This window comes from Bos taurus, chromosome 15, assembly GCF_002263795.3.
Source record: "Bos taurus isolate L1 Dominette 01449 registration number 42190680 breed Hereford chromosome 15, ARS-UCD2.0, whole genome shotgun sequence".
Lineage (NCBI taxonomy): Eukaryota > Metazoa > Chordata > Mammalia > Artiodactyla > Bovidae > Bos > Bos taurus.
The window spans coordinates 29,913,970-29,933,571 of record NC_037342.1 but is presented as its reverse complement, the minus strand read 5'-3'; the positions used below and the strand labels follow the sequence as shown (position 1 = coordinate 29,933,571).

At 55.8% G+C, this 19,602-nt stretch overlaps 3 protein-coding genes across 5 annotated transcripts; 2 read left to right on the top strand and 1 right to left on the bottom strand.

Moving 5' to 3' along the window:
- Positions 1-4,004: 4,004 nt before the first annotated feature.
- MFRP (membrane frizzled-related protein) lies at positions 4,005-10,915 on the top strand. 2 transcript variants are annotated; one of them, XM_010812458.4, is made up of 13 exons: positions 4,005-5,635; positions 5,758-5,860; positions 5,978-6,091; positions 6,211-6,372; positions 6,511-6,724; positions 7,161-7,291; positions 7,410-7,535; positions 7,757-7,833; positions 8,205-8,353; positions 8,822-8,994; positions 9,123-9,245; positions 10,016-10,143; positions 10,233-10,457. In XM_010812458.4, exons 1-13 carry the CDS (start codon positions 5,582-5,584, stop codon positions 10,455-10,457), a joined length of 1,779 nt encoding a protein of 592 aa, XP_010810760.1. In that variant the 5' UTR covers positions 4,005-5,581. The 2 variants fall into 2 exon arrangements, with proteins under 2 accessions (XP_010810760.1, NP_001192829.1); NM_001205900.1 differs by having other exon boundaries at positions 5,582-5,635; positions 8,864-8,994; positions 10,233-10,915.
- C1QTNF5 (C1q and TNF related 5) lies at positions 10,532-13,118 on the top strand. Of its 2 annotated transcripts, none has more exons than XM_015474686.3 (3): positions 10,532-11,031; positions 11,627-11,883; positions 12,227-13,118. In XM_015474686.3, the coding sequence occupies exons 2-3, from the start codon at positions 11,670-11,672 to the stop codon at positions 12,742-12,744; spliced, it is 732 nt and encodes a 243-aa protein (XP_015330172.1). In that variant the 5' UTR covers positions 10,532-11,031; positions 11,627-11,669; the 3' UTR covers positions 12,745-13,118. The 2 variants fall into 2 exon arrangements, with proteins under 2 accessions (XP_015330172.1, NP_001092608.1); NM_001099138.1 differs by lacking the exon at positions 10,532-11,031 and adding an exon at positions 11,180-11,346.
- A 1,819-nt stretch (positions 13,119-14,937) lies between these two features.
- On the bottom strand, positions 14,938-17,734 carry RNF26 (ring finger protein 26). Its single transcript, XM_002693026.6, has one exon. The coding sequence runs from the start codon at positions 17,163-17,165 to the stop codon at positions 15,864-15,866; it is 1,302 nt and encodes a 433-aa protein (XP_002693072.1). The 5' UTR covers positions 17,166-17,734; the 3' UTR covers positions 14,938-15,863.
- Positions 17,735-19,602: the final 1,868 nt, after the last annotated feature.

The following is a 19,602-nucleotide window of genomic DNA, read 5'->3' as shown; positions in this document are numbered from 1 at the left end:
GACAGGACACAACTCGGGGATCTTGACTCCCCACCAGCTTTCTTTCCATCTGAGTGCTCTTCCTTTTGGTCAAATAATTGACAGCATTTTTCAGGGCTTTCTGCAGCAAACTGCCCAACCCTGTGTTCAGCTGAGCGGAACAGTAACCTGGGAACTCACTCACTTTACACATTCATACGTGCTAAGTCGCTTCAGTCGTGTCCAACTCTTTGTGACCCTGTGGACTGTAGTCTACCAGGCCCTTCTGTCCATGGGATTCTTACACGTTCATACAGCCAAGAGCAAACCAGCACGATCTGTTGCATACCTGGGCCCACGCACCGCTCTAGAGGCACAAATGAGCACCCGGGCAGGAGATGGGGCAGCAGAGAGAACAGCATTCATAGTCCAAGCAAAGTATTTCATTTCTCTGGGCTTGTTTCCACCTCTGTAATCTGTGCACAACAAGAGCTACTCAGAATTGTGACTGTGAGAGTCTGGCACATAGTAGGTACTCAATGGATGTCCATTTCCCCCGCCTCACCTCCATTTCCAGGACTGTGCCATCAACACTCCACTAAGATTCTCATAGCGAGTGATCCTTAGCAAATGCCGAGTTCCCCTGGCCTCTCAGAGTGTTTCTGACTTTTCAGGAATGCAATAAGTATAGTACAGCATTGCCCAAACCACACAGTTAGTGACGCAGAGCACTGTCTGGGCATTCCAAAGCCAAGGGCTGAGCTCTTCTGATTTCCTGGTACTTGGTGTGACCTTCCTCTTGGAGACTGCAGAGGGTGGGCTGGGATAGAGCTGCAGTCGTCCTGGCTCCTAGAGACTAAAGATCCAGGAACCAAAGGGGTGGGAGTCAAGGGTACAGGTGGCAGTGAATAACGAGAGGAGAGAGTATTTGACAGACTTAGTGAAGGAGAATTAAGTCCAAATGCATGCCTAGAATGCTGGCCCTGGAAGCGAGCAAAAGGAAAGTGTTCAGATCAGAGGACAAGCCTGGACAAAGACAGGGTGGGTACAGTGTGTGCCAGGGACCAGAGAGAGGCCAACCTGGCGGGAGTTGAGGTCTGGGGCCAGAGGCCCAGTAGGAGGGAGAGCTAGTGAGCCAGAACGTAGAAGGTGACAGCTAACTTCAGCTAGCCTTGCCCTTCCTGGTTATGGAGGGGCCACAGAGAGCCAGGCAGGCCAAGCTTTTGCAGGAACCAAAGCAAAAGCCCAGTGGAGCTTCCGGGAGTCTGGAAATCGCCTGAGCAAGAAAAGGGGTCACTTCCCTTAGCTTGTTAGTTTTATCCACAGTGGCTGGCAGGAAAGTCCATGCAGTTGCCCCTGCAGGGGCAAGAAAAGGGAGGGCTGGAGACACAAAGTCCTTGCAGGCAGCGAGGAGGCGGGCACACCCCTGAGAAGGAAGAGGCAAGAAGGCCAAGGCCTGGGGCCTGCAAAGGAGAAAAGGAAGCCCAAGAGGTAGCCAAGAATGCAGCAAGAACCTGCGACTCGATGGCTGCCAGCAGAAAACCTCCCAGGGGCCTCAGGGCCCAGGCCTCCTCCTCACACCTGGGCTGCAGCAAAGGCTGCCTACGGGGTCCTTGCCTACAGGCCCTCTCACCCCCGCTATTCTACACGGTTTGCAGAAAAAACTTGGAAGGAAAGAAAAAAAAAAGGAAAGGAAGAAAAGGAACAAAAGCTAAAAAATCAGAATCCATTAGACTCAGCTCTGAAACCCAGCACTGCTCCTTGCCAGCTGTGCGACTCTGGCGCCTCAGTGACATCTGGAAAATGGGAACAAAAACACCTCCCTGACCTTGCCTCCCAGGGCTGTTATGAGGATCAAGTTCTGTTTCTCTCGTTGTCCGTTTAGCCGAGCTCTCGTCCCGCCCTGCCCTGGTGCCTCACGCAGCTTACCTCCCCTCCTATGAATACTTTCAGGAAGCAGCCAACTGCAAAGGATGTCGTGGAGGATGGCCGAGGGCAAGGGCAAAGCCAGAGAGAAGCTTCCAGCCCTGCCTGCCTCCCCCTTGCCTCCTTTCTACCACTTCCCCACAAACAGGGGCTGTTCTGAGACCCAGTTCTGACCAAGCCACTCCCTGCTTAAAAGGGGTTACAACCCAGGCTCCTGAGGCCCACAGTGTTAAGCAGCCCCTCTTTTCTGGAATCCCTACCCAACCCCCAAGTTTTACCTACTAAAATCTTTTTCAATTCTCTCACTTTTTTTTAATTAAAAAGAAGTTTTATTTGGCTATGCCAGGTCCTAGTTGCAGCATCTGGGATCTAGTTCCCTGACCTGGAATAGAACCCAGGCCCCCTGCATAGGGAACAGAGTCTTATCCACTGAACCACCAGGGAAGTCCCTCAACTCTCTAACTTTAGACCAAATGTCCACCTCTTCCAAGAAGTCTCCCTGCCTGTTATAGCTATCAATATTTACCATGTTAAAATTTGAAAGGAATCCAAATACTTATTAATTTTTAAATAAAATTTTAAAATAACAGTAAATCTTTTATATGCTAACATAAGTAACATTTTCTTTCTTTTCTTTCTTTTTTTGGCTGCACCACACAGTTTGTGGAATCTTAGTTCTGTGACCAGGGATTAAACCACCTGATCGAACCAGTGACCCCCTGCAGTGGAAGCACAGAGTCCTAACTTCTGGGCTGCCAGGGAATTCCCTTAAATTTTTTTTTTTTTTAGCCATGTTTGGATTCTGTATTTATTTATTTTTTAATCTCTGTTTTATTTATTTTTTAATTTTTTTACTTTACAATATTGTAGTGGTTTTGCCATACATTGACATGAATCCGCCATGGGTGTACATGTGTTCCCCATCCTGAACCCCCTCCCACCACCCTGCCCATCCCATCCCTCTGGGTCATCCCAGTGCACCAGCCCCGAGCACCCTGTATCATGGATTGAACCTGGATGGCGATTCGTTTCACATATGATATTATACATGTTTCAATGCCATTTTCCCAAATCATCCCACCCTCGCCCTCTCCCACAGAGTCCAAAAGACTGTTCAATACATCTGTGTTTCTCTTGCTGTCTCTCACACAGAGTTATTGTTACCATCTTTCTAAATTCCATATATATGCATTAGTATACTGTATTGGTGTTTTTCTTTCTGGCTTACTTCACTCTGTATAATAGGCTCCAGTTTCATCCACCTGATTAGAACTGATTCAAATGGACTCTTTTTAATGGCTGAGTAATAAAACTACATTTTCCAAAACAAAAAGAACTGAGGAAGAAGGATAATATTTACATTTTTGCAAATCTCATTAACACCTGGCTGGATTCTCACCTGCTTCACTTCAGGCAGCCTCATGAAACCATGCTGTGTGCTCAGGAATGAAAGGGAGAAGGACAAACAATGCCTGTGTTATTTATGGACAATACTTTTGACCTTTTAAACCCCCTACAAACAGTCCAGCCTTAGGACCCAGGAAAGCTTTCTCCCCTAGACAAAAGTGCCCCAGGGCCCTCCGCGGGTGAATGGAGAGGAGCAGGGAACTTCCCTGGTGGCCCAGAGGCTAAGATTCTGAGCTCCCAGTGCAGGGGTCCAGGTTGGATCCCTGGTCAGGGAATGAGATCCCACATGCCTCAGCTAAAGAGACTGCATGTGTCAACGAAGATCAAAGATTTAGGGCAACTAAGACCTGGCGCAGCCAAATAAATATTTTTTTAAAAATAAAAGGAGAGACACAAACTTAAGAAAACAAACTTACGTTTGCCAGGGGGAGTTTGGGATGGACTGAGGCACACTGCTATATATAAAATGGGTAACCTATGAGGACCTAGTGCATAGCCCAGGGAATTCTGCTCAATGTTCTGAGCCAGCCTGCATGGGAGAGGGGTTGGGAGGAGAGTGTGTATGTGTGTATGAGTCCCTTTGCTGTTCACTGGGAACTATCACACTGTTAATTGGCTATATACTCCAATACAAAAATGTTTTTGGTGTTTAAAAAAATTAAAATTAAAAATAAATAAAAAGAAAGAGAGAGGAGCTGGATGTGTGCGTGTGAGGAAAGCTGCCTCAGGGTCACAGACGCAGCCTCCCTGCTTCTCTCCCTGCTGGGCTCCTCACTTAGCTCCCCTCTGTCACCAGCCTGCCTGGGGCCAGTGCAGAGGCACAGAGGTGTCTGAGAAAATGTGCGTTTTGGATTTTCCCAGTCCTGGGTTCAACTCCTGTCTCGGTATCTCACCAGCTGTGTGACCTTGAGGAAGTTACTGAACCTCCCGGGAGCCGGAGCTGTAGGCCATCATTTGTTAAAGGATTATGCGGACTCACAGTGATGCAAGGAGAGAAATTGCACTCAGAACCTCTCACCCAGGGCTAGTATGTAACAGATTCTACAAACAGTAGAAAAAAAATACACTGCTTCCCCACCTCCTGCCCTGCCCAACTCAGCCCGAGCATGGCCGAGTCAAAACAGATGACAATCCCTTTCCAGTCTCCCTGCGGACAGCTGAGCCAGGCGGGGATTTTCCAGGAGAACTTCGCTCCTGGAGAGAGAGGCACGGAGTGATGTAGTTTGCAGAGGGCAGATTTTCTATCCTGCAACAGCAGATGGCACCACCCACCAGAATTCACAGCCCTACTGAAAGGCCTGCCCTGACCCTGCCCAAGGCCTCAGGCACCTTCTCCTCCTCTGTCCTTTCTCCTGCAGCCTGAAGCGGCCCAGGAAGAAGCAGCCAACCCCTCAAGTTCACAAGCAGCCCCTACACACCATGTCCCACCCACACCATGTTCTTGTCCCTGGGCACCCAGGTGCTTTAGTGGGACTTTCAAAGACCCAGCTTGGGTAATGCCTCAGTCACCCAGATGCCAAGGAGCAATTGTCGTTTAGTCGCTAAACTGTTGTCTGACTCTCTGCGACCCCATGGACTGTAGCCCACCAGGCTCCTCTGTCCATGGTATTTCCCAGGCAAGAATACTGGAGTGGGTTACCATTTCCTTCACCAGGGGATCTTCCCCACCCAGGGACTGAACTCCCGTCTCTTGCATTGGCAGACAGATTCTTTACGCCTGAGCCACCTCAGAAGCCTGGAAGGAGCAGAAGGCCGCTGTTTTTGTCCAGGGCCCTCGGGACTCACGGGCTTTGAAGCTGCCAAGTCCTCACACCTGGCTTTGAAGGCTCCTTCATGCTTGCAAGATGCCCCACTGCCCCTCTTCCCTCCCAGCACTCACTCAACACCTCAGTGAGATTAAGAAAGGGGGTGACCAGCTCCCCGCCACAGCCCACACAGAGCACCCAGCTTCCTGTGCAGGATGTCCTCAGCCATGGCCTGTGCCTTTAAGGACCACTGCTGTGTGCCAGGGTCTCGACTTCAGCACCCTCAGCTGAGTTGGATTAAGCGACCATTCCATGCCTTTGCGAATTCCTTCTGGCTGTTGATCCTTCCCCCACACAGAGACAGAATAGCCAGCAGCCTGAGCCAGTCTGCCTAGGGCAGCAGGACAGCTGGTCTAGCCCGACTGCCCTCGGCTTCAGGGAGCAGAGGCCGCCCCTTGAGAGGGGGACTGGGGCAGGAAGTGGGCTCTTTGGGGTCTTGCGCTGCTGTCGCAGGGACTCCAGAAAGCCATGCAGAGCCTAGAGCCATGAAGGACTGCTCAGATATCGTCCTCTGTGTGGAGACGACAGAGCTGAGCAAGGTAAGGGCCACCAGGGCCGCTCCCACAAGCCCCAGACGCCTGCCTAGGGCCGCCGTGCCCCGTGAGCACACCTGCCAGGCAGCACTGCCACCGGCCTTCAGCCCTCAGATCTCTCCCTTCAGACTGAGTTCTGCAATCCTGCTTTCGAGCCTGAATCAGGGCCACCTTGCCCCTTCCCCGCCCTCCGGGAGGACGCCGACTGCAGCGCCCCAGCTCCCTGGCATGGTAACCATCTCAGGGGGTGACCCGGGGGTAGGACAAGAAAGGCCTGGCAGCTCAGGGTGGTAGGTGAGGGACGCCCTAGGGAGAGGGCTCTCAAAACTCTGCCCTGCGTGTCCGCAGGTCGGCATCCCCGACGGCTGCAGCCAGACTGCCGCTTCTCCTGGCTGTGTGTCCTCCTGCTGGCCGGCCTGCTGCTCCTGCTGCTCGGGCTGCTGGTGGCCATCATCCTGGCCCGTAAGTCCCCAGAGCCTGCAGGAAGAAGGGCTTTAGGATGAGACTCCATGAGCTCTTCTGCCCATGCCCCCAAGGGATCCAGAGCCTCTGAGCCCCCTCCCCCATCCTGTCACCTCCAGAATTGCAGGCTACAACCTCACCGGGGGCCACCTACCATCCACTGCCTTCCCGAGGCCTCGCCACCACTGGCACTACCCCTGCCACCTCCACCACCACCTCCCAGGCAACTGGGACCCCTAAAGGGCAACCGGAGGCAGGAGTGAGCCTCGCACCCCAGTCCGGTGAGTACTCAGGGCTGATCTTCCTGGAGAAGGGCCCAAGATGGCAGGAGAGGGGTATGCAGGAAGAGGCACCTTGAGGAAAAAAAAACAAAACTCTCTCTTCTTTTGACCTCTGAACGCTCACTTCCATCTCTGCAGCCTGTGGGGGCCTCCTTCCCGGCCCAAGGGGCTTCTTCAGCAGTCCCAACTACCCAGACCCTTACCCACCCAACGCCCACTGCGTGTGGCATATCCAGGTGGCCACAGACCACACAATACAGCTCAAGATCGAAACTCTCAGCACAGAGAGTGTGGCCTCTTGTCTTTTCGATCGCTTGGAAATCTCTCCCGAGCCTGAAGGCCCCCTCCTCAGGTAGGTTCCTCTGTTCCCAGAGATCCCAACCCCCACTCTCTCCACCCTGTACTGAATGACTGTCTGGAGGGCAGAACCAGGGAGGTGCAGAGGGAAACTCTTGACTGGGAGGAAGAAATGGAGAGACTTGGCCTCTGCGCCCAGCTCTGCCACCATCTTACTATATGACCTTGGGAAGGTCACTTCCCCTCTCTGACCTTGGCTTCCAAATCTGGAAGCTGGAGCTCCCACATGTCTTTCCCATGAATCAATGGTTCAAGGATGGACAAGCAGGTGCCAGGGAGGTCACAGCTCTGCTGGAAAGGAACAGAACCTTTTTTGACACATCGTCCCCAGGATGGGGCTTCAGGAAAGAGGACCACAGAGCCCAGGCAGGCTCCACTCCCGCTGGCCCTGAGCTCTGAGCCCCTCTCATCCCCAATCTGGTTTCTTGCAGAGTATGTGGGAGGGTGCCTCCCCCCACACTCAACACCAATGCCAGCCGCCTCCGGGTGGCCTTCGTCTCTGACAGCAGTGTGGAAGGATCTGGCTTCCATGCCTGGTACCAGGCTGTGGCCCCTGGACACGGTGAGTGTTCTCCCACCAAATGCCCGGCTACCCGTCAACTGGCCAACTCCAGCCGCTCCCAGCCCTAAAAAAGGGGTAGAGACTCTAGAGGGTTCTGAATCCAGATGCCTACCCCCAGGGAGCTGTGCCCACGAGGAGTTCCCCTGTGACCAGTTCGTCTGCTTGCTGCGTGACTCGGTGTGTGACGGTTTTGCCAACTGTGCTGATGGCAGTGACGAGATCAACTGCAGTGCCAAGTTTTCAGGTACAGGTCCGATCAGCCTTGGGGCAGGTACCGTCTGATCCAGGTGCAGGCTGGACCCCACCCTGGCCTGGCCCAGCTCCAAACCTGCCTGGTCATCCTTCTGACCCAGAACTTGTTTCCCATGGGCACAGACAAGATTCTTCGCCACTGTCACTGCCAGGCCTACTGGCGAAAGGCACAGATCCAGTAAACTCATGAGCCTCCGCCCCTCCTCTCTACAGGGTGTGGGGGGAACCTGACTGGGCTTGAGGGCACTTTCTCTGCTCCCAGCTACCTGCAGCAGTACCCTCACCAACAGGTAAGCCAGCTAGTGCTCCATGGGGAGGGCAGTGGGGCACATGTGGGCACACCTGAGCAGCGGGGTTAGTGCAATTGAGGACGGCATGGCAGATACTCCTTGTACCTGGAAAGACCAGAGATCAAGCAAACAGGAAGGGGACATTATTAAGTGCTTACTAGGTACCCAGCTCCTGTGCTGGGTAAGCTTATCTCTGAGACCAGACAAGTTAAAGGCCCTTCCACCAACGATGTTGAGAGTGGTGTAGGCCAAGCCCGCCCACTCCCTACCCAACTTGCAACCAGGGAAAGCCCGTCTGGAGCTCAGCCTAGGGACCCCGATTGGAACAGGAGAAGGAACCCATAAATTACCCCACCTGTGCCCTCCCCCAGCTTTGTACCTGGCATATCTCAGTGCCTGCTGGACATGGCATCGAACTGCTCTTCCACAACTTCAGCCTGGAAGCTCAGGACGAGTGCAAGTCTGACTACGTGGAGGTGTACGAGGCCCACAGCTCTGGAGCCCTCAGCCTCCTGGACAGGTACAGGGCAGAGCCACAGGAGGAGCCAAGGATACACCCCTGTCTCCACAGCCTGACGTCAAGGCTGCCCACAAATTACCACACCCGTTCAGTAGCCTCATTGTCCTCTCTTGCACCAAGCTGGAGGTCTCCTCACTGTCACACTTTTTAAAAAGAGGCTTGTCCTTCCGCACCTTTGTGCCTGTCCCTCTTGCCTCGACTCCTTTCGTTGCCTCCTCCAGGAAGCCCTCCCCAGGCCTCTCCCACTCCCAGTTCTCCTGGGTCCATTTCCACTTCCCCCAGAACCCTCACTGATTTTCCCCAGGTGGAAGTGGCTCAAGTTCAAGCAGTGTGTCTAGTACTTTGTCTACTGAACACGTGTGTCTTCCTCCCATGAGTCAATGACTATGCCTCCCATCCCCTCCGGCATCGTCCAGAACACCTGGGTCTCCCCCGGGCCTGTAAGAGGCCTCATGCATACTCGCCCAGCCAGGGGGGCCCGATGCCAGGATTGCTGCCTGCTGTGGACAGGTTCTGTGGAGCAGAGCCGCCCCCACGTCTCATCTCCTCGCGCCACCAGCTGGCAGTGCTCTTTAGGACAGACCATGGCTTCAGCGCTGGGGGCTTCTCAGCCACCTACCGGGCCCTCAACGCCACAGAGAGTAGGTGGCCCTGGGCGCTTGGGTGTGGGCAGTAGGGGCGCCTCCAGAAGAATGGGGAAGGGTTCTAGACGCTGGTTCGGGCACAGTGAAGGTCATGGGGATTCAGACATGTCCCCCCGTGCCTGCAGGCCCCTGTAGGCCCGGAGAGTTGTCCTGCCAGGATGGAGGGTGTAAGAGTCCACAATGGATGTGCAGCACATGGCGAGACTGCGCCGATGACAACTGCAGCAGCCCCTTGTTCCCACCCCCAGGTGAGGAGCCTGCCCTGCACTGCGGGCAGGGCTGGCAGGCATGGGAAGGCTGGGTGCCCGTCCAGAGAAACCCACGGGCACACCTCTTAACAGTTACCCCTATCCTTCCTGATGGGGGCTGGGGGCCCCCTGTTCAGACTCTGGACCACTTTACCAAATCCTGAAGGGATTCTCCCCTAGCCATGGCAACAGCATTTAGAGTTACCCCCAAGGCAAATGGGAATCTGGGAGCCGATGGTTCGGGCTTCAAGAACCAGTCTGGCCTTTGCCACACAGAGACAGGCTCTCTCCAGGGCCCACCTCACAAATGTGGGTGAGCCCAGGGGAATTCCTTCCAGATGGCTAGTGGTTCTGCCAATGTTGGTGACCCTTGCTCCCTGAGATCACTGAAGTGCCTTCATGATGCCCAGGGCTGGCGAAAGATGTTTGGAGTAGGCTCCCGAGAACAGGACCCCTCGACATGTATATAAGGCATCTTATATTATGTTAACATCTTATGTTAACTCCTTTGATTCTCACAACAATGGCAACCCACTCCAGGATCTTGCCTGGAGAATTCCATGGACATAGGAGGCTGGTGGGCTACAGTCCATGGGGTCGCAGAGTCGGACATGACTGAGTAACTGACACTTTCACTTTCTTTCTGTATTATCTCCTTTGGTTCTCACAACAAGCCCCATCTGACCCATAAAGGGTGATTAGGTGACTTGTCCCCAGTCACACAGCTAGTGAGTGCTCCCCAGGGTGACCCTCCCCTCCCCTCCCCGCAGAGCTGGCCTGTGAGCCTGTCCAGGTGGAGATGTGCATCGGTCTGAGCTACAACACCACGGCCTTCCCTAACATCTGGGTGGGCATGACCACCCAGGAAGAGGTGGTGGAGGTCCTCAGAGGTTACAAGGTGCTCCAAGCAGAGATAAGGAGGAGCCCCCAGGAAGGGAGGGAACCTGGGGAGCCAGGTGCCTGAGGGATCCTCTCTTCCTTCCACAGAGCCTGACAAGCCTGCCCTGCTACCAGAATTTCCGGAGGCTCCTTTGCGGGCTGCTGGTGCCCCACTGCACCCCACTAGGCAGTGTCCTTCCCCCTTGCCGCTCTGTCTGCCAGGAGGCAGAGCGCCAGTGCCAGTCTGGCCTGGCGCTACTGGGCACCCCCTGGCCCTTCAACTGCAACAGGCTGCCTGAGGCAGCTGGCCTGGAGGCTTGTGCCCAGCCCTGACCCTGAGGCGGGGCCCTTGCTCTCTGCTACACACCCTCCTTTGCCCATCAGGGTAGGCAGGCAGGGAAGCAAGGCAAGGGGCCCAACATGGAACTTTGCCCATCCCCCTCACTTCGGGGTCCTCCCAGGGAGGGGAAGAGGAGTCCTCAGTGGGACTAGTGGGTTCCTCCCACCCTCCCAGATCCTCCCCCATCCCTTTACTTTCCCCAGCTGCTTCAAACAGCTGGCCTGACTTCACGCTGTACCACTGACAATCTGGACCCCTTCCCACCCAAGTCTCTGACCTTGACTTCCTGTCTTCTGCCTTCCCCATCTCCCATCTGGTTTTTCAGGCTCTCTATCACCCCGCCTTCTGACATTTTCATTTATTCAACAGAAAATGTCATCTAGAATCTAGTCATGTGGCAGGGTCTGTTCTGAGCCCTGGTCATCCAGTTGTCTACTGCTCTAGAACCCTCCACCCTCAGTTCTCAGCTTCTATTTCTTCTGGATTTATCCTTGGATTCTGTCGCGGCATCATCTCTGCTTCCAGCTCCTTGGAGCTATGGATGCCCTGAGCGTCTGTCTCTCACAGGTCTGCCTCTCTGTGCCCGCCTCAAACCTCTCCCTCCTTTCTCCCCGAAACTTTGGCCGGCCGCCGCGCGACACCACGAGTTATTTCCCTGCTACTTCCCGGCCCGGGCTCTTGGCCCCCGAGCAACTGGTTTCCTCTTGGAGTCTGGGAGGAGCACAGCAGAGCCGGCAAGGAACGAACCAGGACCAGGGAGACACCGGGGGCGGGGGGAGCCTGGCTGGAGAGAAGCGCAGGGAAGACAGCGCTGGGGTCACCTGGAGGGTCTGAATTAGCCAGAGCCCCGAAGAGCGAGGAGCCCCGGGCGCCGGGAGGGGCGTGAGTGGGGCGGGGAGATGGGGCTGGGGGAGGGGACTGTGGGAAAGACTGGGCGCCGGCCGGGGCCGGAGGAGGAGGGAGGTCCGGTCTGTCCTTCCCTCGGCGCGGGGCTTTAGAGGTTCCCAGGTCTAGGGACCCCTCTTCTTCTTCCCCACGCGGCCACTCAGCCTCGCTCAGGGACACGGCAGTGGGGTGGGGACCGAGCCGGCCGCGCCGGGAGTGGGGACCGAGACAGGTCCCAGGATTCTTGGTCCCGACTCCTGTCCTGCCCGGCCCACAGACGACCAGAGGCCCGCGGCGTCCGGGCCCCGCGTGCCAGCGCCATGAGGCCGCTCCTCGCCCTGCTGCTCCTGGGCCTGGCGACCGGCTCGGCCCCTCTGGACGACAACAAGATCCCCAGCCTGTGCCCGGGGCACCCGGGCCTTCCCGGCACGCCGGGCCACCACGGCAGCCAGGGCCTGCCGGGCCGCGACGGCCGCGACGGCCGCGATGGCGCGCCCGGGGCTCCGGGAGAGAAAGGCGAGGGCGGGAGGCCGGGTAAGCGGCGCCTCGGCGGCAATCGGTGGGGACGTCCCAGTGAGCGCGGCCCGGCTCTTGCCCGCGGGGTCCCGAGCTAGGGGTTCACGCCAGGGGGCGCCGCTCCCGTCCCCGCCCGACCCCGTCAGATCGGGGAGCCCGCAGAGGAGTGACTCAGCGGCGGGAGCCGGAACCCCTGGGACCCTCAGATCCGCCCCGAGCCCTGCAGGAAGCGGGGATGGGGGTCCTGGGGCGCAGGGCGGCCGCAGCCGGGAAGGGGCGGCTGGGAGGCTGAGGGAGGGTGCGGGAGGACCCCGGCGGGCTCACCCTAACCGCTCTGCTTCCCTCCCCTTCCCACCCTCAGGCCTCCCGGGGCCGCGTGGGGAGCCCGGGCCGCGAGGAGAGGCGGGACCCATGGGGGCAACCGGGCCGGCGGGCGAGTGCTCGGTGCCTCCGCGCTCCGCCTTCAGCGCTAAGCGCTCTGAGAGCCGGGTGCCCCCGCCGTCGGACGCGCCCCTACCCTTCGACCGCGTGCTGGTGAACGAGCAGGGACACTACGACGCCGTCACCGGCAAGTTCACCTGCCAGGTGCCCGGGGTCTACTACTTCGCCGTCCACGCCACCGTCTACCGGGCTAGCCTGCAGTTTGATCTGGTCAAGAATGGCGAGTCTATCGCCTCTTTCTTTCAGTTCTTCGGAGGGTGGCCCAAGCCAGCCTCGCTCTCCGGGGGCGCCATGGTGAGGCTGGAGCCTGAAGACCAGGTGTGGGTACAGGTGGGCGTGGGGGATTATATTGGCATCTACGCCAGCATCAAGACAGACAGCACCTTCTCTGGATTTCTAGTGTATTCTGACTGGCACAACTCCCCTGTCTTCGCTTGATGCCCACTGGAAAGTGAGCTCATGCTGTCTCACTCCTAGGGGAGGAGGAGGTGACACCGACGGCCCCATCACCCGGGAGGGCTGGCCCCCCTGGAATGTCCTGAATGACTGCAGAGGTGGGGTGGGGGCCTCTCCGTTCTGCTGCCGGCAGGGAATGGGGATCAAGGCTGAGATGAGGGCTGGCAGCATGGGGCAGTGGCTGGATTTCTGCCCTAGATCAAAGGAGTTCGGTAGTTGCCCCCAGTTGCTCTGGCCCGGGACCCCAAGGTGCAGTGCTCGTTTTCTGGTCCCCTGTCTCTCTGGGTCTTCCCTCATCGCTCCTGCTCCTGGGCCCTTTTTCTCAGAGATCATTCAATAAATCTAATAAAACCCTCCTACTGGCTTCAGTCTCTCTTTACTGGTGGAGATACTTTGATTCTGAGAATGGGGAGACAAGGGAGCAGGGTGGAGGGAGAGGGTGTTCAGGCAGAAGGGAGGGCTCTTAGGCTAGATGGAGCTATGGACCAGGAGATACAGAAAACAGGCCCAGGTGATGAAGAGGCCCAGTCCACGGAGCTGCCCCCCAAGCGGTGTAGTTTGTGAACAGGAGCGCCCTGCTAGGGATGGTGTCCTGGTGGGGGACTCCGGCCTCCCAAGAAGGCACACCTTTTTTCTAACTCGAAGATGTCATAAGAACTGGCTGGAGCCTCAAGACACACGTCCCTGCCCTGACCAACAAAAAGGAACTTGGGATTTTCACCCATGGCTGCTCTGGCTATGTGCCTGTTTCCTGGATGACTGGAACACTATTTCTCTGTCCCTAATGCCAGGGAAGTGAAGTGTCCCTGGCTGTCTAGAGATGTCATTTTGGAGATGGCCACAAGGGGGCGCCCTAGTTCCAGAATGCAGCAGTGACCCTAGATAGCTTGAGCTCCTGGCTACTAGGGCGATTAGGTAGAGGAAGAGTTTTGAGGTCTCCCGGTAGGATTCCAAATGGGGGTGGGGGATAATGGGGTTATTTGCTCCCAGCTCAGGAAGTTTATCTTCTCTCATAAAATGTTTATCCTCACATTAAACAGAGACTGGAAGTAACTAAGCCTCCCTTTGGTCATCTCCCCCTCCAGGGTTGGGGGAAGGGGGGCAGAAAAGCCCTTCCTCAGGCCTCTCCACTCCAAGGTGGATGTGGGGAATGCTCCCTCACTGTGCTAGTCTGAGGCTAGCCGCAGAGCCCCTTCAAGTCTCCCTGCCTTGTCCCGCCCCTAACCCAAGGACTAACAAAGCTGGGCTTGCCAGGCCCACATCAGCTCAGGCTCTCAACACAAAAGTGGAGGGGCCTCTCCTCAGCGTTTCCTCCTGACCTACCCCTTTCCCCCCTCCCCTCCTTCCAGAAGGCTGTCCCTGGCATTACGCTCCTACATTTAACATACAATTATGGGGTAGTGTCCCGCCCCCCCCCCCACCCCTTTGCAGGTCATGTGAGGATTGATATGACCAATGGGGACTGGGCCCATTAAATGAGCTAGAGGCAGGCCTCCCAGCTCTCCAAGAAGAGGCCCCGCAGCTATGCTCCAGCCCATCATAGCGCCACTCTCTGCCAAGAGACACAAAGACAAGCACCAACTCCTTCAGGGATCTCAGGATAGACTGGACTCCAGGCAGCAGGAACCCCAAGTTCTCTCCTGGAAAGAGTGGCACTAGAGGAAAAACTTGCTCAATGGGTAAGTTCACATTCCTCTTTCCGAGGGCTCAATTCTGGCAAAATGGAAAAGATAGGGCTATGCTTAGTCGCTCAATCGTGTCTGACTCTTTGAGACCCCATGGACTGTAGCCCACCAGGCTCCTCTGTCCATGGGGATTCAGGACAGAATACTGGAGTGGGTTGCCATGCCCTTCTCCGGGGTATCTCCCCAACCCAGGGATCAAACCCTACAGGTCTCTCACACTGCAGGCAGATTCTTTATTGACTGAGCCACCAGGGAAGCCTGGAAAAGATAGGGATAGCTTTCCAAAAGCCATGCATAAGAGAGGGCACAAATTGGAGAAGGTAAAAGCAAATCTAGCCACACAGGGCACAGGCTCTCCCCAAGGCACCCTGTCTCAGCTCTCCCCCTGCCAGTTCCCCCATCAACTACACTTGGGACTGAAAGACCCTGCTGCAGCATCCATTAGCATAACCAACCGTTCACCCGTGCGAAGATGCACGCAGAGGCCATCAGAGCTGTAACACAACTTTATTCATTGAATCCTGGGCCAGACGGACCCCTCAGGGAGCTGCATGCCCCTCAGCCCCGGCTTCTTCTGTATTTGGACTCTAGTGAAATGTGCACAGTCTGCCCTCCCCACTGGCAGGGAGAGACGGACAGAAGGGGAATGCCATTTTTTTCTCTGTGATGTGGGGAGTGAAAGGAAGAGGAACAGAAATCTGGTTATCCCTCCTGAGGTTCCCAGTGATGCCGGGTATCAGAGGGTACATGGTCCCAAAGCCAGGTGCAAACATACACATATACACACACACCTGGGGGGTAATTCTTGATCCCAGCTGTTGGGTCAGGTAAGGAGGGAGCCTTGTAAGATCACAACAGGTAGAAGCAGCTCAAAGGGCACCTGAGAGATACTACCCCCAAAGCCTGCCAGAGCATAGCAGCTCCAGCTGAAAGCAAATGTTCAAGATAATTCTAAGGCCCTTGAATTGCCAAAATACCCAAATGACATTGATGTGCATGGCTGAAGAAGCTGGGAAGGAAGTGGGGAGGGTGCAGGGAGAGAACCTACAAATCCGCAACAGAAAAACCAGAAGCGAAGCAGGGGGAGTCCCCACCGCTGACATCAGGGTGGGCCCTGGCTGGAGGGGAGTCCACAGTGAACAGTCTCCAGGGCCTTGCAGAATGACACCCTCACCACCCTCGGCATCACAGGACACACAGGGTAAGGAAAAGCTGTTACCCTGCCCCTACCCAAGTCACAGTCTTCCAGGGTTTCCCATTTCAAAGTCCTGGAGATGCAGCTTAGAGACTCAGCACGATGACTGTCGGGGCAGCAGGGGATGCAGGCCGGGACCCAGAGATCAGGTGTGAACGCTGTCTGAGCGCAGGTGGCTGCGTGGAGCATGGAGGGGTGGGCAGGAGGGAGGGAGGAAACCTTCAGAGGTAGACATTGAGGGTCTGCAGGATGCCCTGACGGCACAGTGGGCAGTTGCGGTGGTAGACGGGGTGGCGCATCAGGATCTCAGTGCAGGCCTGGCACAGGCACAGGTGCCGACAAGGCAGAAGCAGCACTGTCTTGCTCTGGTCCTGGCAGATGACACACTTCTTCCGCTCCTCCTGCTCCTTCAGCAATTTCCACGGGTCCTGCCCAGCTACAGACTCCTCCTCGTTGAGCCTCTCCCGGCCCCGGGCAGCCGTTACTCTGGCCATCCTGACCTCCTCTTCTTCTGCCTCCGATCGGGGCCCAGCTTCAGGAAGAGCATCCTGTCGCCATGTCCTGGCTGAGGTCAGCCTCCTAGGGCCACCCTGCGGGGCTCCAGGGGCCCCTCCCCGGTTTGGCCAGCTCGCCAGCTGCAGGCTACGGCTCCAGACTCGGCGCCAGGCCTCCAAGCCCAGAACTAGCCGAGAGAGCCTCACAACATCCTCTCTGAGCCGGTGGTAGGATGGCCGGGCATGGAGCTGACTGAGCGCCCGGGTGGCCAGCCTCAGGGTGAGGTCTGGGTGCAACAGAGTCACTGTCACTGCCAGCACGCAAGCCAGCAGCACCAGGCCAGTGAGATTGACAAGCACAAAGCTGCCCAGGAGGCGGGCAGCTGAGGCCAAGAGCTCCAGCACTAGCTGGCAGGGGGTCCAGAGAAGAATGGACATGGCCACAGCACTGCTGGAAATGTGGGCTAGGAAGGCAGCCACTACATCTGTCATCCTCCACAGTGGTCCCATCACTGCATCCCACAGGGCCAGCACAAGGGAGAAGAAGTTCTGAGTGCCAATGAGGCAGATGTTGACCAGGCTATTGATCACGTAGGCCACCAGGCTCATGGTGATGGCACAGACGTCACAGATCTGACGCAGCAAAGCATGGCCATTGGAGACCATATTGAGGACACCTCGGTGGAGGATCTCCCGGCTCCTAAGCGCCCCATGGGAGGCCAGATGCCCCAGGAGCTTTAGACTCTCCAGGCCAGAAGAGCAGCTGTACAGTACCGTAGACAAGGCCTGCAAGCCCCCACAGGTGAAGCGGACCATAGCTTCAATCAAGGCCAGCAGTGAAAGTAAGACTCCACGGCCCAAGTGCAGAAGACTAGTCAGTACCGTGTGTGGCAGGTTGTAGATGAAGGCCAGGAGCCAGGCCAAGGAAGCCAGGAGGGAGGACACCAGCAGGAAGTTGAGATCCAACACCAAGGTCAGCACATCCAGCAACAGGCCCACCCCATTCACTACCAAGTACACAGCCTCCATGATAGGGCTATGGGGTTGGTCCCAGAGAAGTCTGGCTCCCGGCTGAGGGAGGTGTCAGGGTTGTCAATATTTGGGGGGAAGGGGGCTCAGGGATTAATCTGGAAGGGAAGTGAACCGTCTCTCCAATTAGAGAGAAACTGAGGAAAAACTGGGTTAGAAGAAGTGGAGTCTCGGGAGGGAAAGGGGGCCAGGTGCTGGTCCAGGACTGCCGGTTTTGAAGGCGGTCTGTTTGGGAAGAAAGAAGCCAAACATCTCTAAAGTCGAAGTGATCCCGGGCTGGAGGAAAAATCTCAGCTTTGGAGGCCTGCTGGTGGCGTACCACGGCCGGGCAATGGGTCAGATCGAGAGAACACCGGGAACGGAAGGGATCGGGCCAGGCCGGGGCCGGGTGGGGGCGGCGCAGGCTGGGCGCAGGCTCGCGGTCCAGCTACGCAGGTGCCCCTGTCCCCTCCCGGCCCCCGTTCTCTGGGCTCGCGGCGCTTTGCGCCTAAGGGAGCAAGAGGGAAGGGAACGAGCCTCAGCAAACCCCAGGCGCGGCCTCTACTCCGCTGGGCGCCGCCATCTTGTGCGAGAAAGGGTAGGGCAAGAGGCATGTCAAGGAGGGAGGGGCGACGAACTCTGGCCAATCGGTGAGAACCAACCACAGGAAACATCGAGCGTTCATTGGCCCGTTTGAACGGTGCCCAAACACATTCAGTGCTTTACAGAGGTGGGGCGGAAACAGATTGAAATCCCCGCCCCCTTGAGGCGGGGATTGGTCAATTGAAGAGCATAGGCGAATTGCCCCAGCCCCGCCCCCTAAAGGAGCAGGACTTTGTGTGTGCTCCGTGGATCAGTCGTGTCAGACTGCGACGCCACGGACTGTGGTCTGCCAAATTTCTCTGTCCATGGGATTTCCTAAGCAAGAATGCTGGGGTGGGTTGCCATTTCTTACTCCAAGGGATCTTCTAGAACCAGGGATCGAACCCGCCTCTCTTGAGTCTCCTGCATTGGCAGGTGGATTCTAAAGGAACAGGACTTTAGACTGGGAAATAGATGGGGAAACAGTGGAAACAGTGTCAGACTTTATTTTTTTGGGCTCCAAAATCACTGCAGATGGTGATTGCAGCCATGAAATTAAAAGACGCTTACTCCTTGGAAGAAAAGTTATGACCAACCTAGATAGCATATTCAAAAGCAGAGACATTACTTTGCCAACAAAGGCCCGTCTAGTCAAGGCTATGGTTTTTCCAGGAGTCATGTATGGATGTGAGAGTTGGACTGTGAAGAAGGCTGAGTGCCGAAGAATTGATGCCTTTGAACTGTGGTGTTGGAGAAGACTCTTGAGAGTCCCATGGACTGCAAGGAGATCCAACCAGTCCATTCTGAAGGAGATCAGCCCTGGGATTTCTGTGGAAGGAATGATGCTAAAGCTGAAACTCCAGTACTTTGGCCACCTTGAGCGAAGAGTTGACTCATTGGAAAAGACTCTGATGCTGGGAGGGATTGGGGGCAGGAGGAGAAGGGGACGACAGAGGATGAGATGGCTGGATGGCATCACTGACTCGATGGACGTGAGTCTGAGTGAACTCCGGGAGTTTGTGATGGACAGGGAGGCCTGGCGTGCTGTGATTCATGGGATCGCAAAGAGTTGGACACGACTGAGTGACTGAACTGAACTGAACTGACCACGGGCGCTATTCTTTCTCTTCCCCTCCAGCCTTGATTTTTTTTTTAAGTACGGATTGGTGGTCAGTGTTCTGAACCAGGCTTTAGGATTGCACCACCTCCACAGCCAGACTCAGTCACTTGTCCTCCTCCACTCATCCGTTTACTCCGACGTGTATTGAGCTGCTACACATGCCCTGGGGATGCAAAAACTGTTTAAGACCTGCCTGCTCACACGCAGTTTAAGGGGAAACAGATTGTGATGGGGGATTCCCAAGCTGCTATTTCCAAACTGTTTCCTCAAGCTCTGTCACGTTTTCTCAGCATCCTCAGGAGATTACCTCATTGTCAGTAAGAAAAAGAGGTCACAGGCCGGAAATAGCTCACACTCCTAGCCCAGGCCCTATTCATTTGTTTACTTAAACACTCTAGTTAGATATCTGCCTGGGCAGCCTTAGTAGTGGCCTCAAAAATTTATCCCTTTTAAAAATATTCAAATAATATTCAAAATATCTAAGATCCTATCCCAAATATATTGAGAGCCTGGTGTTCTCTACTAAAGCCAAGGATACTTGGGGGTCTGAGCCTTCCCCTGGCCTCTATTGCTTTAATTTCCTGCTTGCATTTGTCCACTGAAAACAATGCACAACAAGAAAGTTGTGAGTTAAGTTTTACTTAGAGTAAAACGAGGACTATAGGCCAGCAGACAGTCTCTCAGATAGTTCTGAGGGACTGCTCAGAAGACGTAAGAGGGGAGGTGAATATGTATTTGTAATTTTGGTAGGTAATT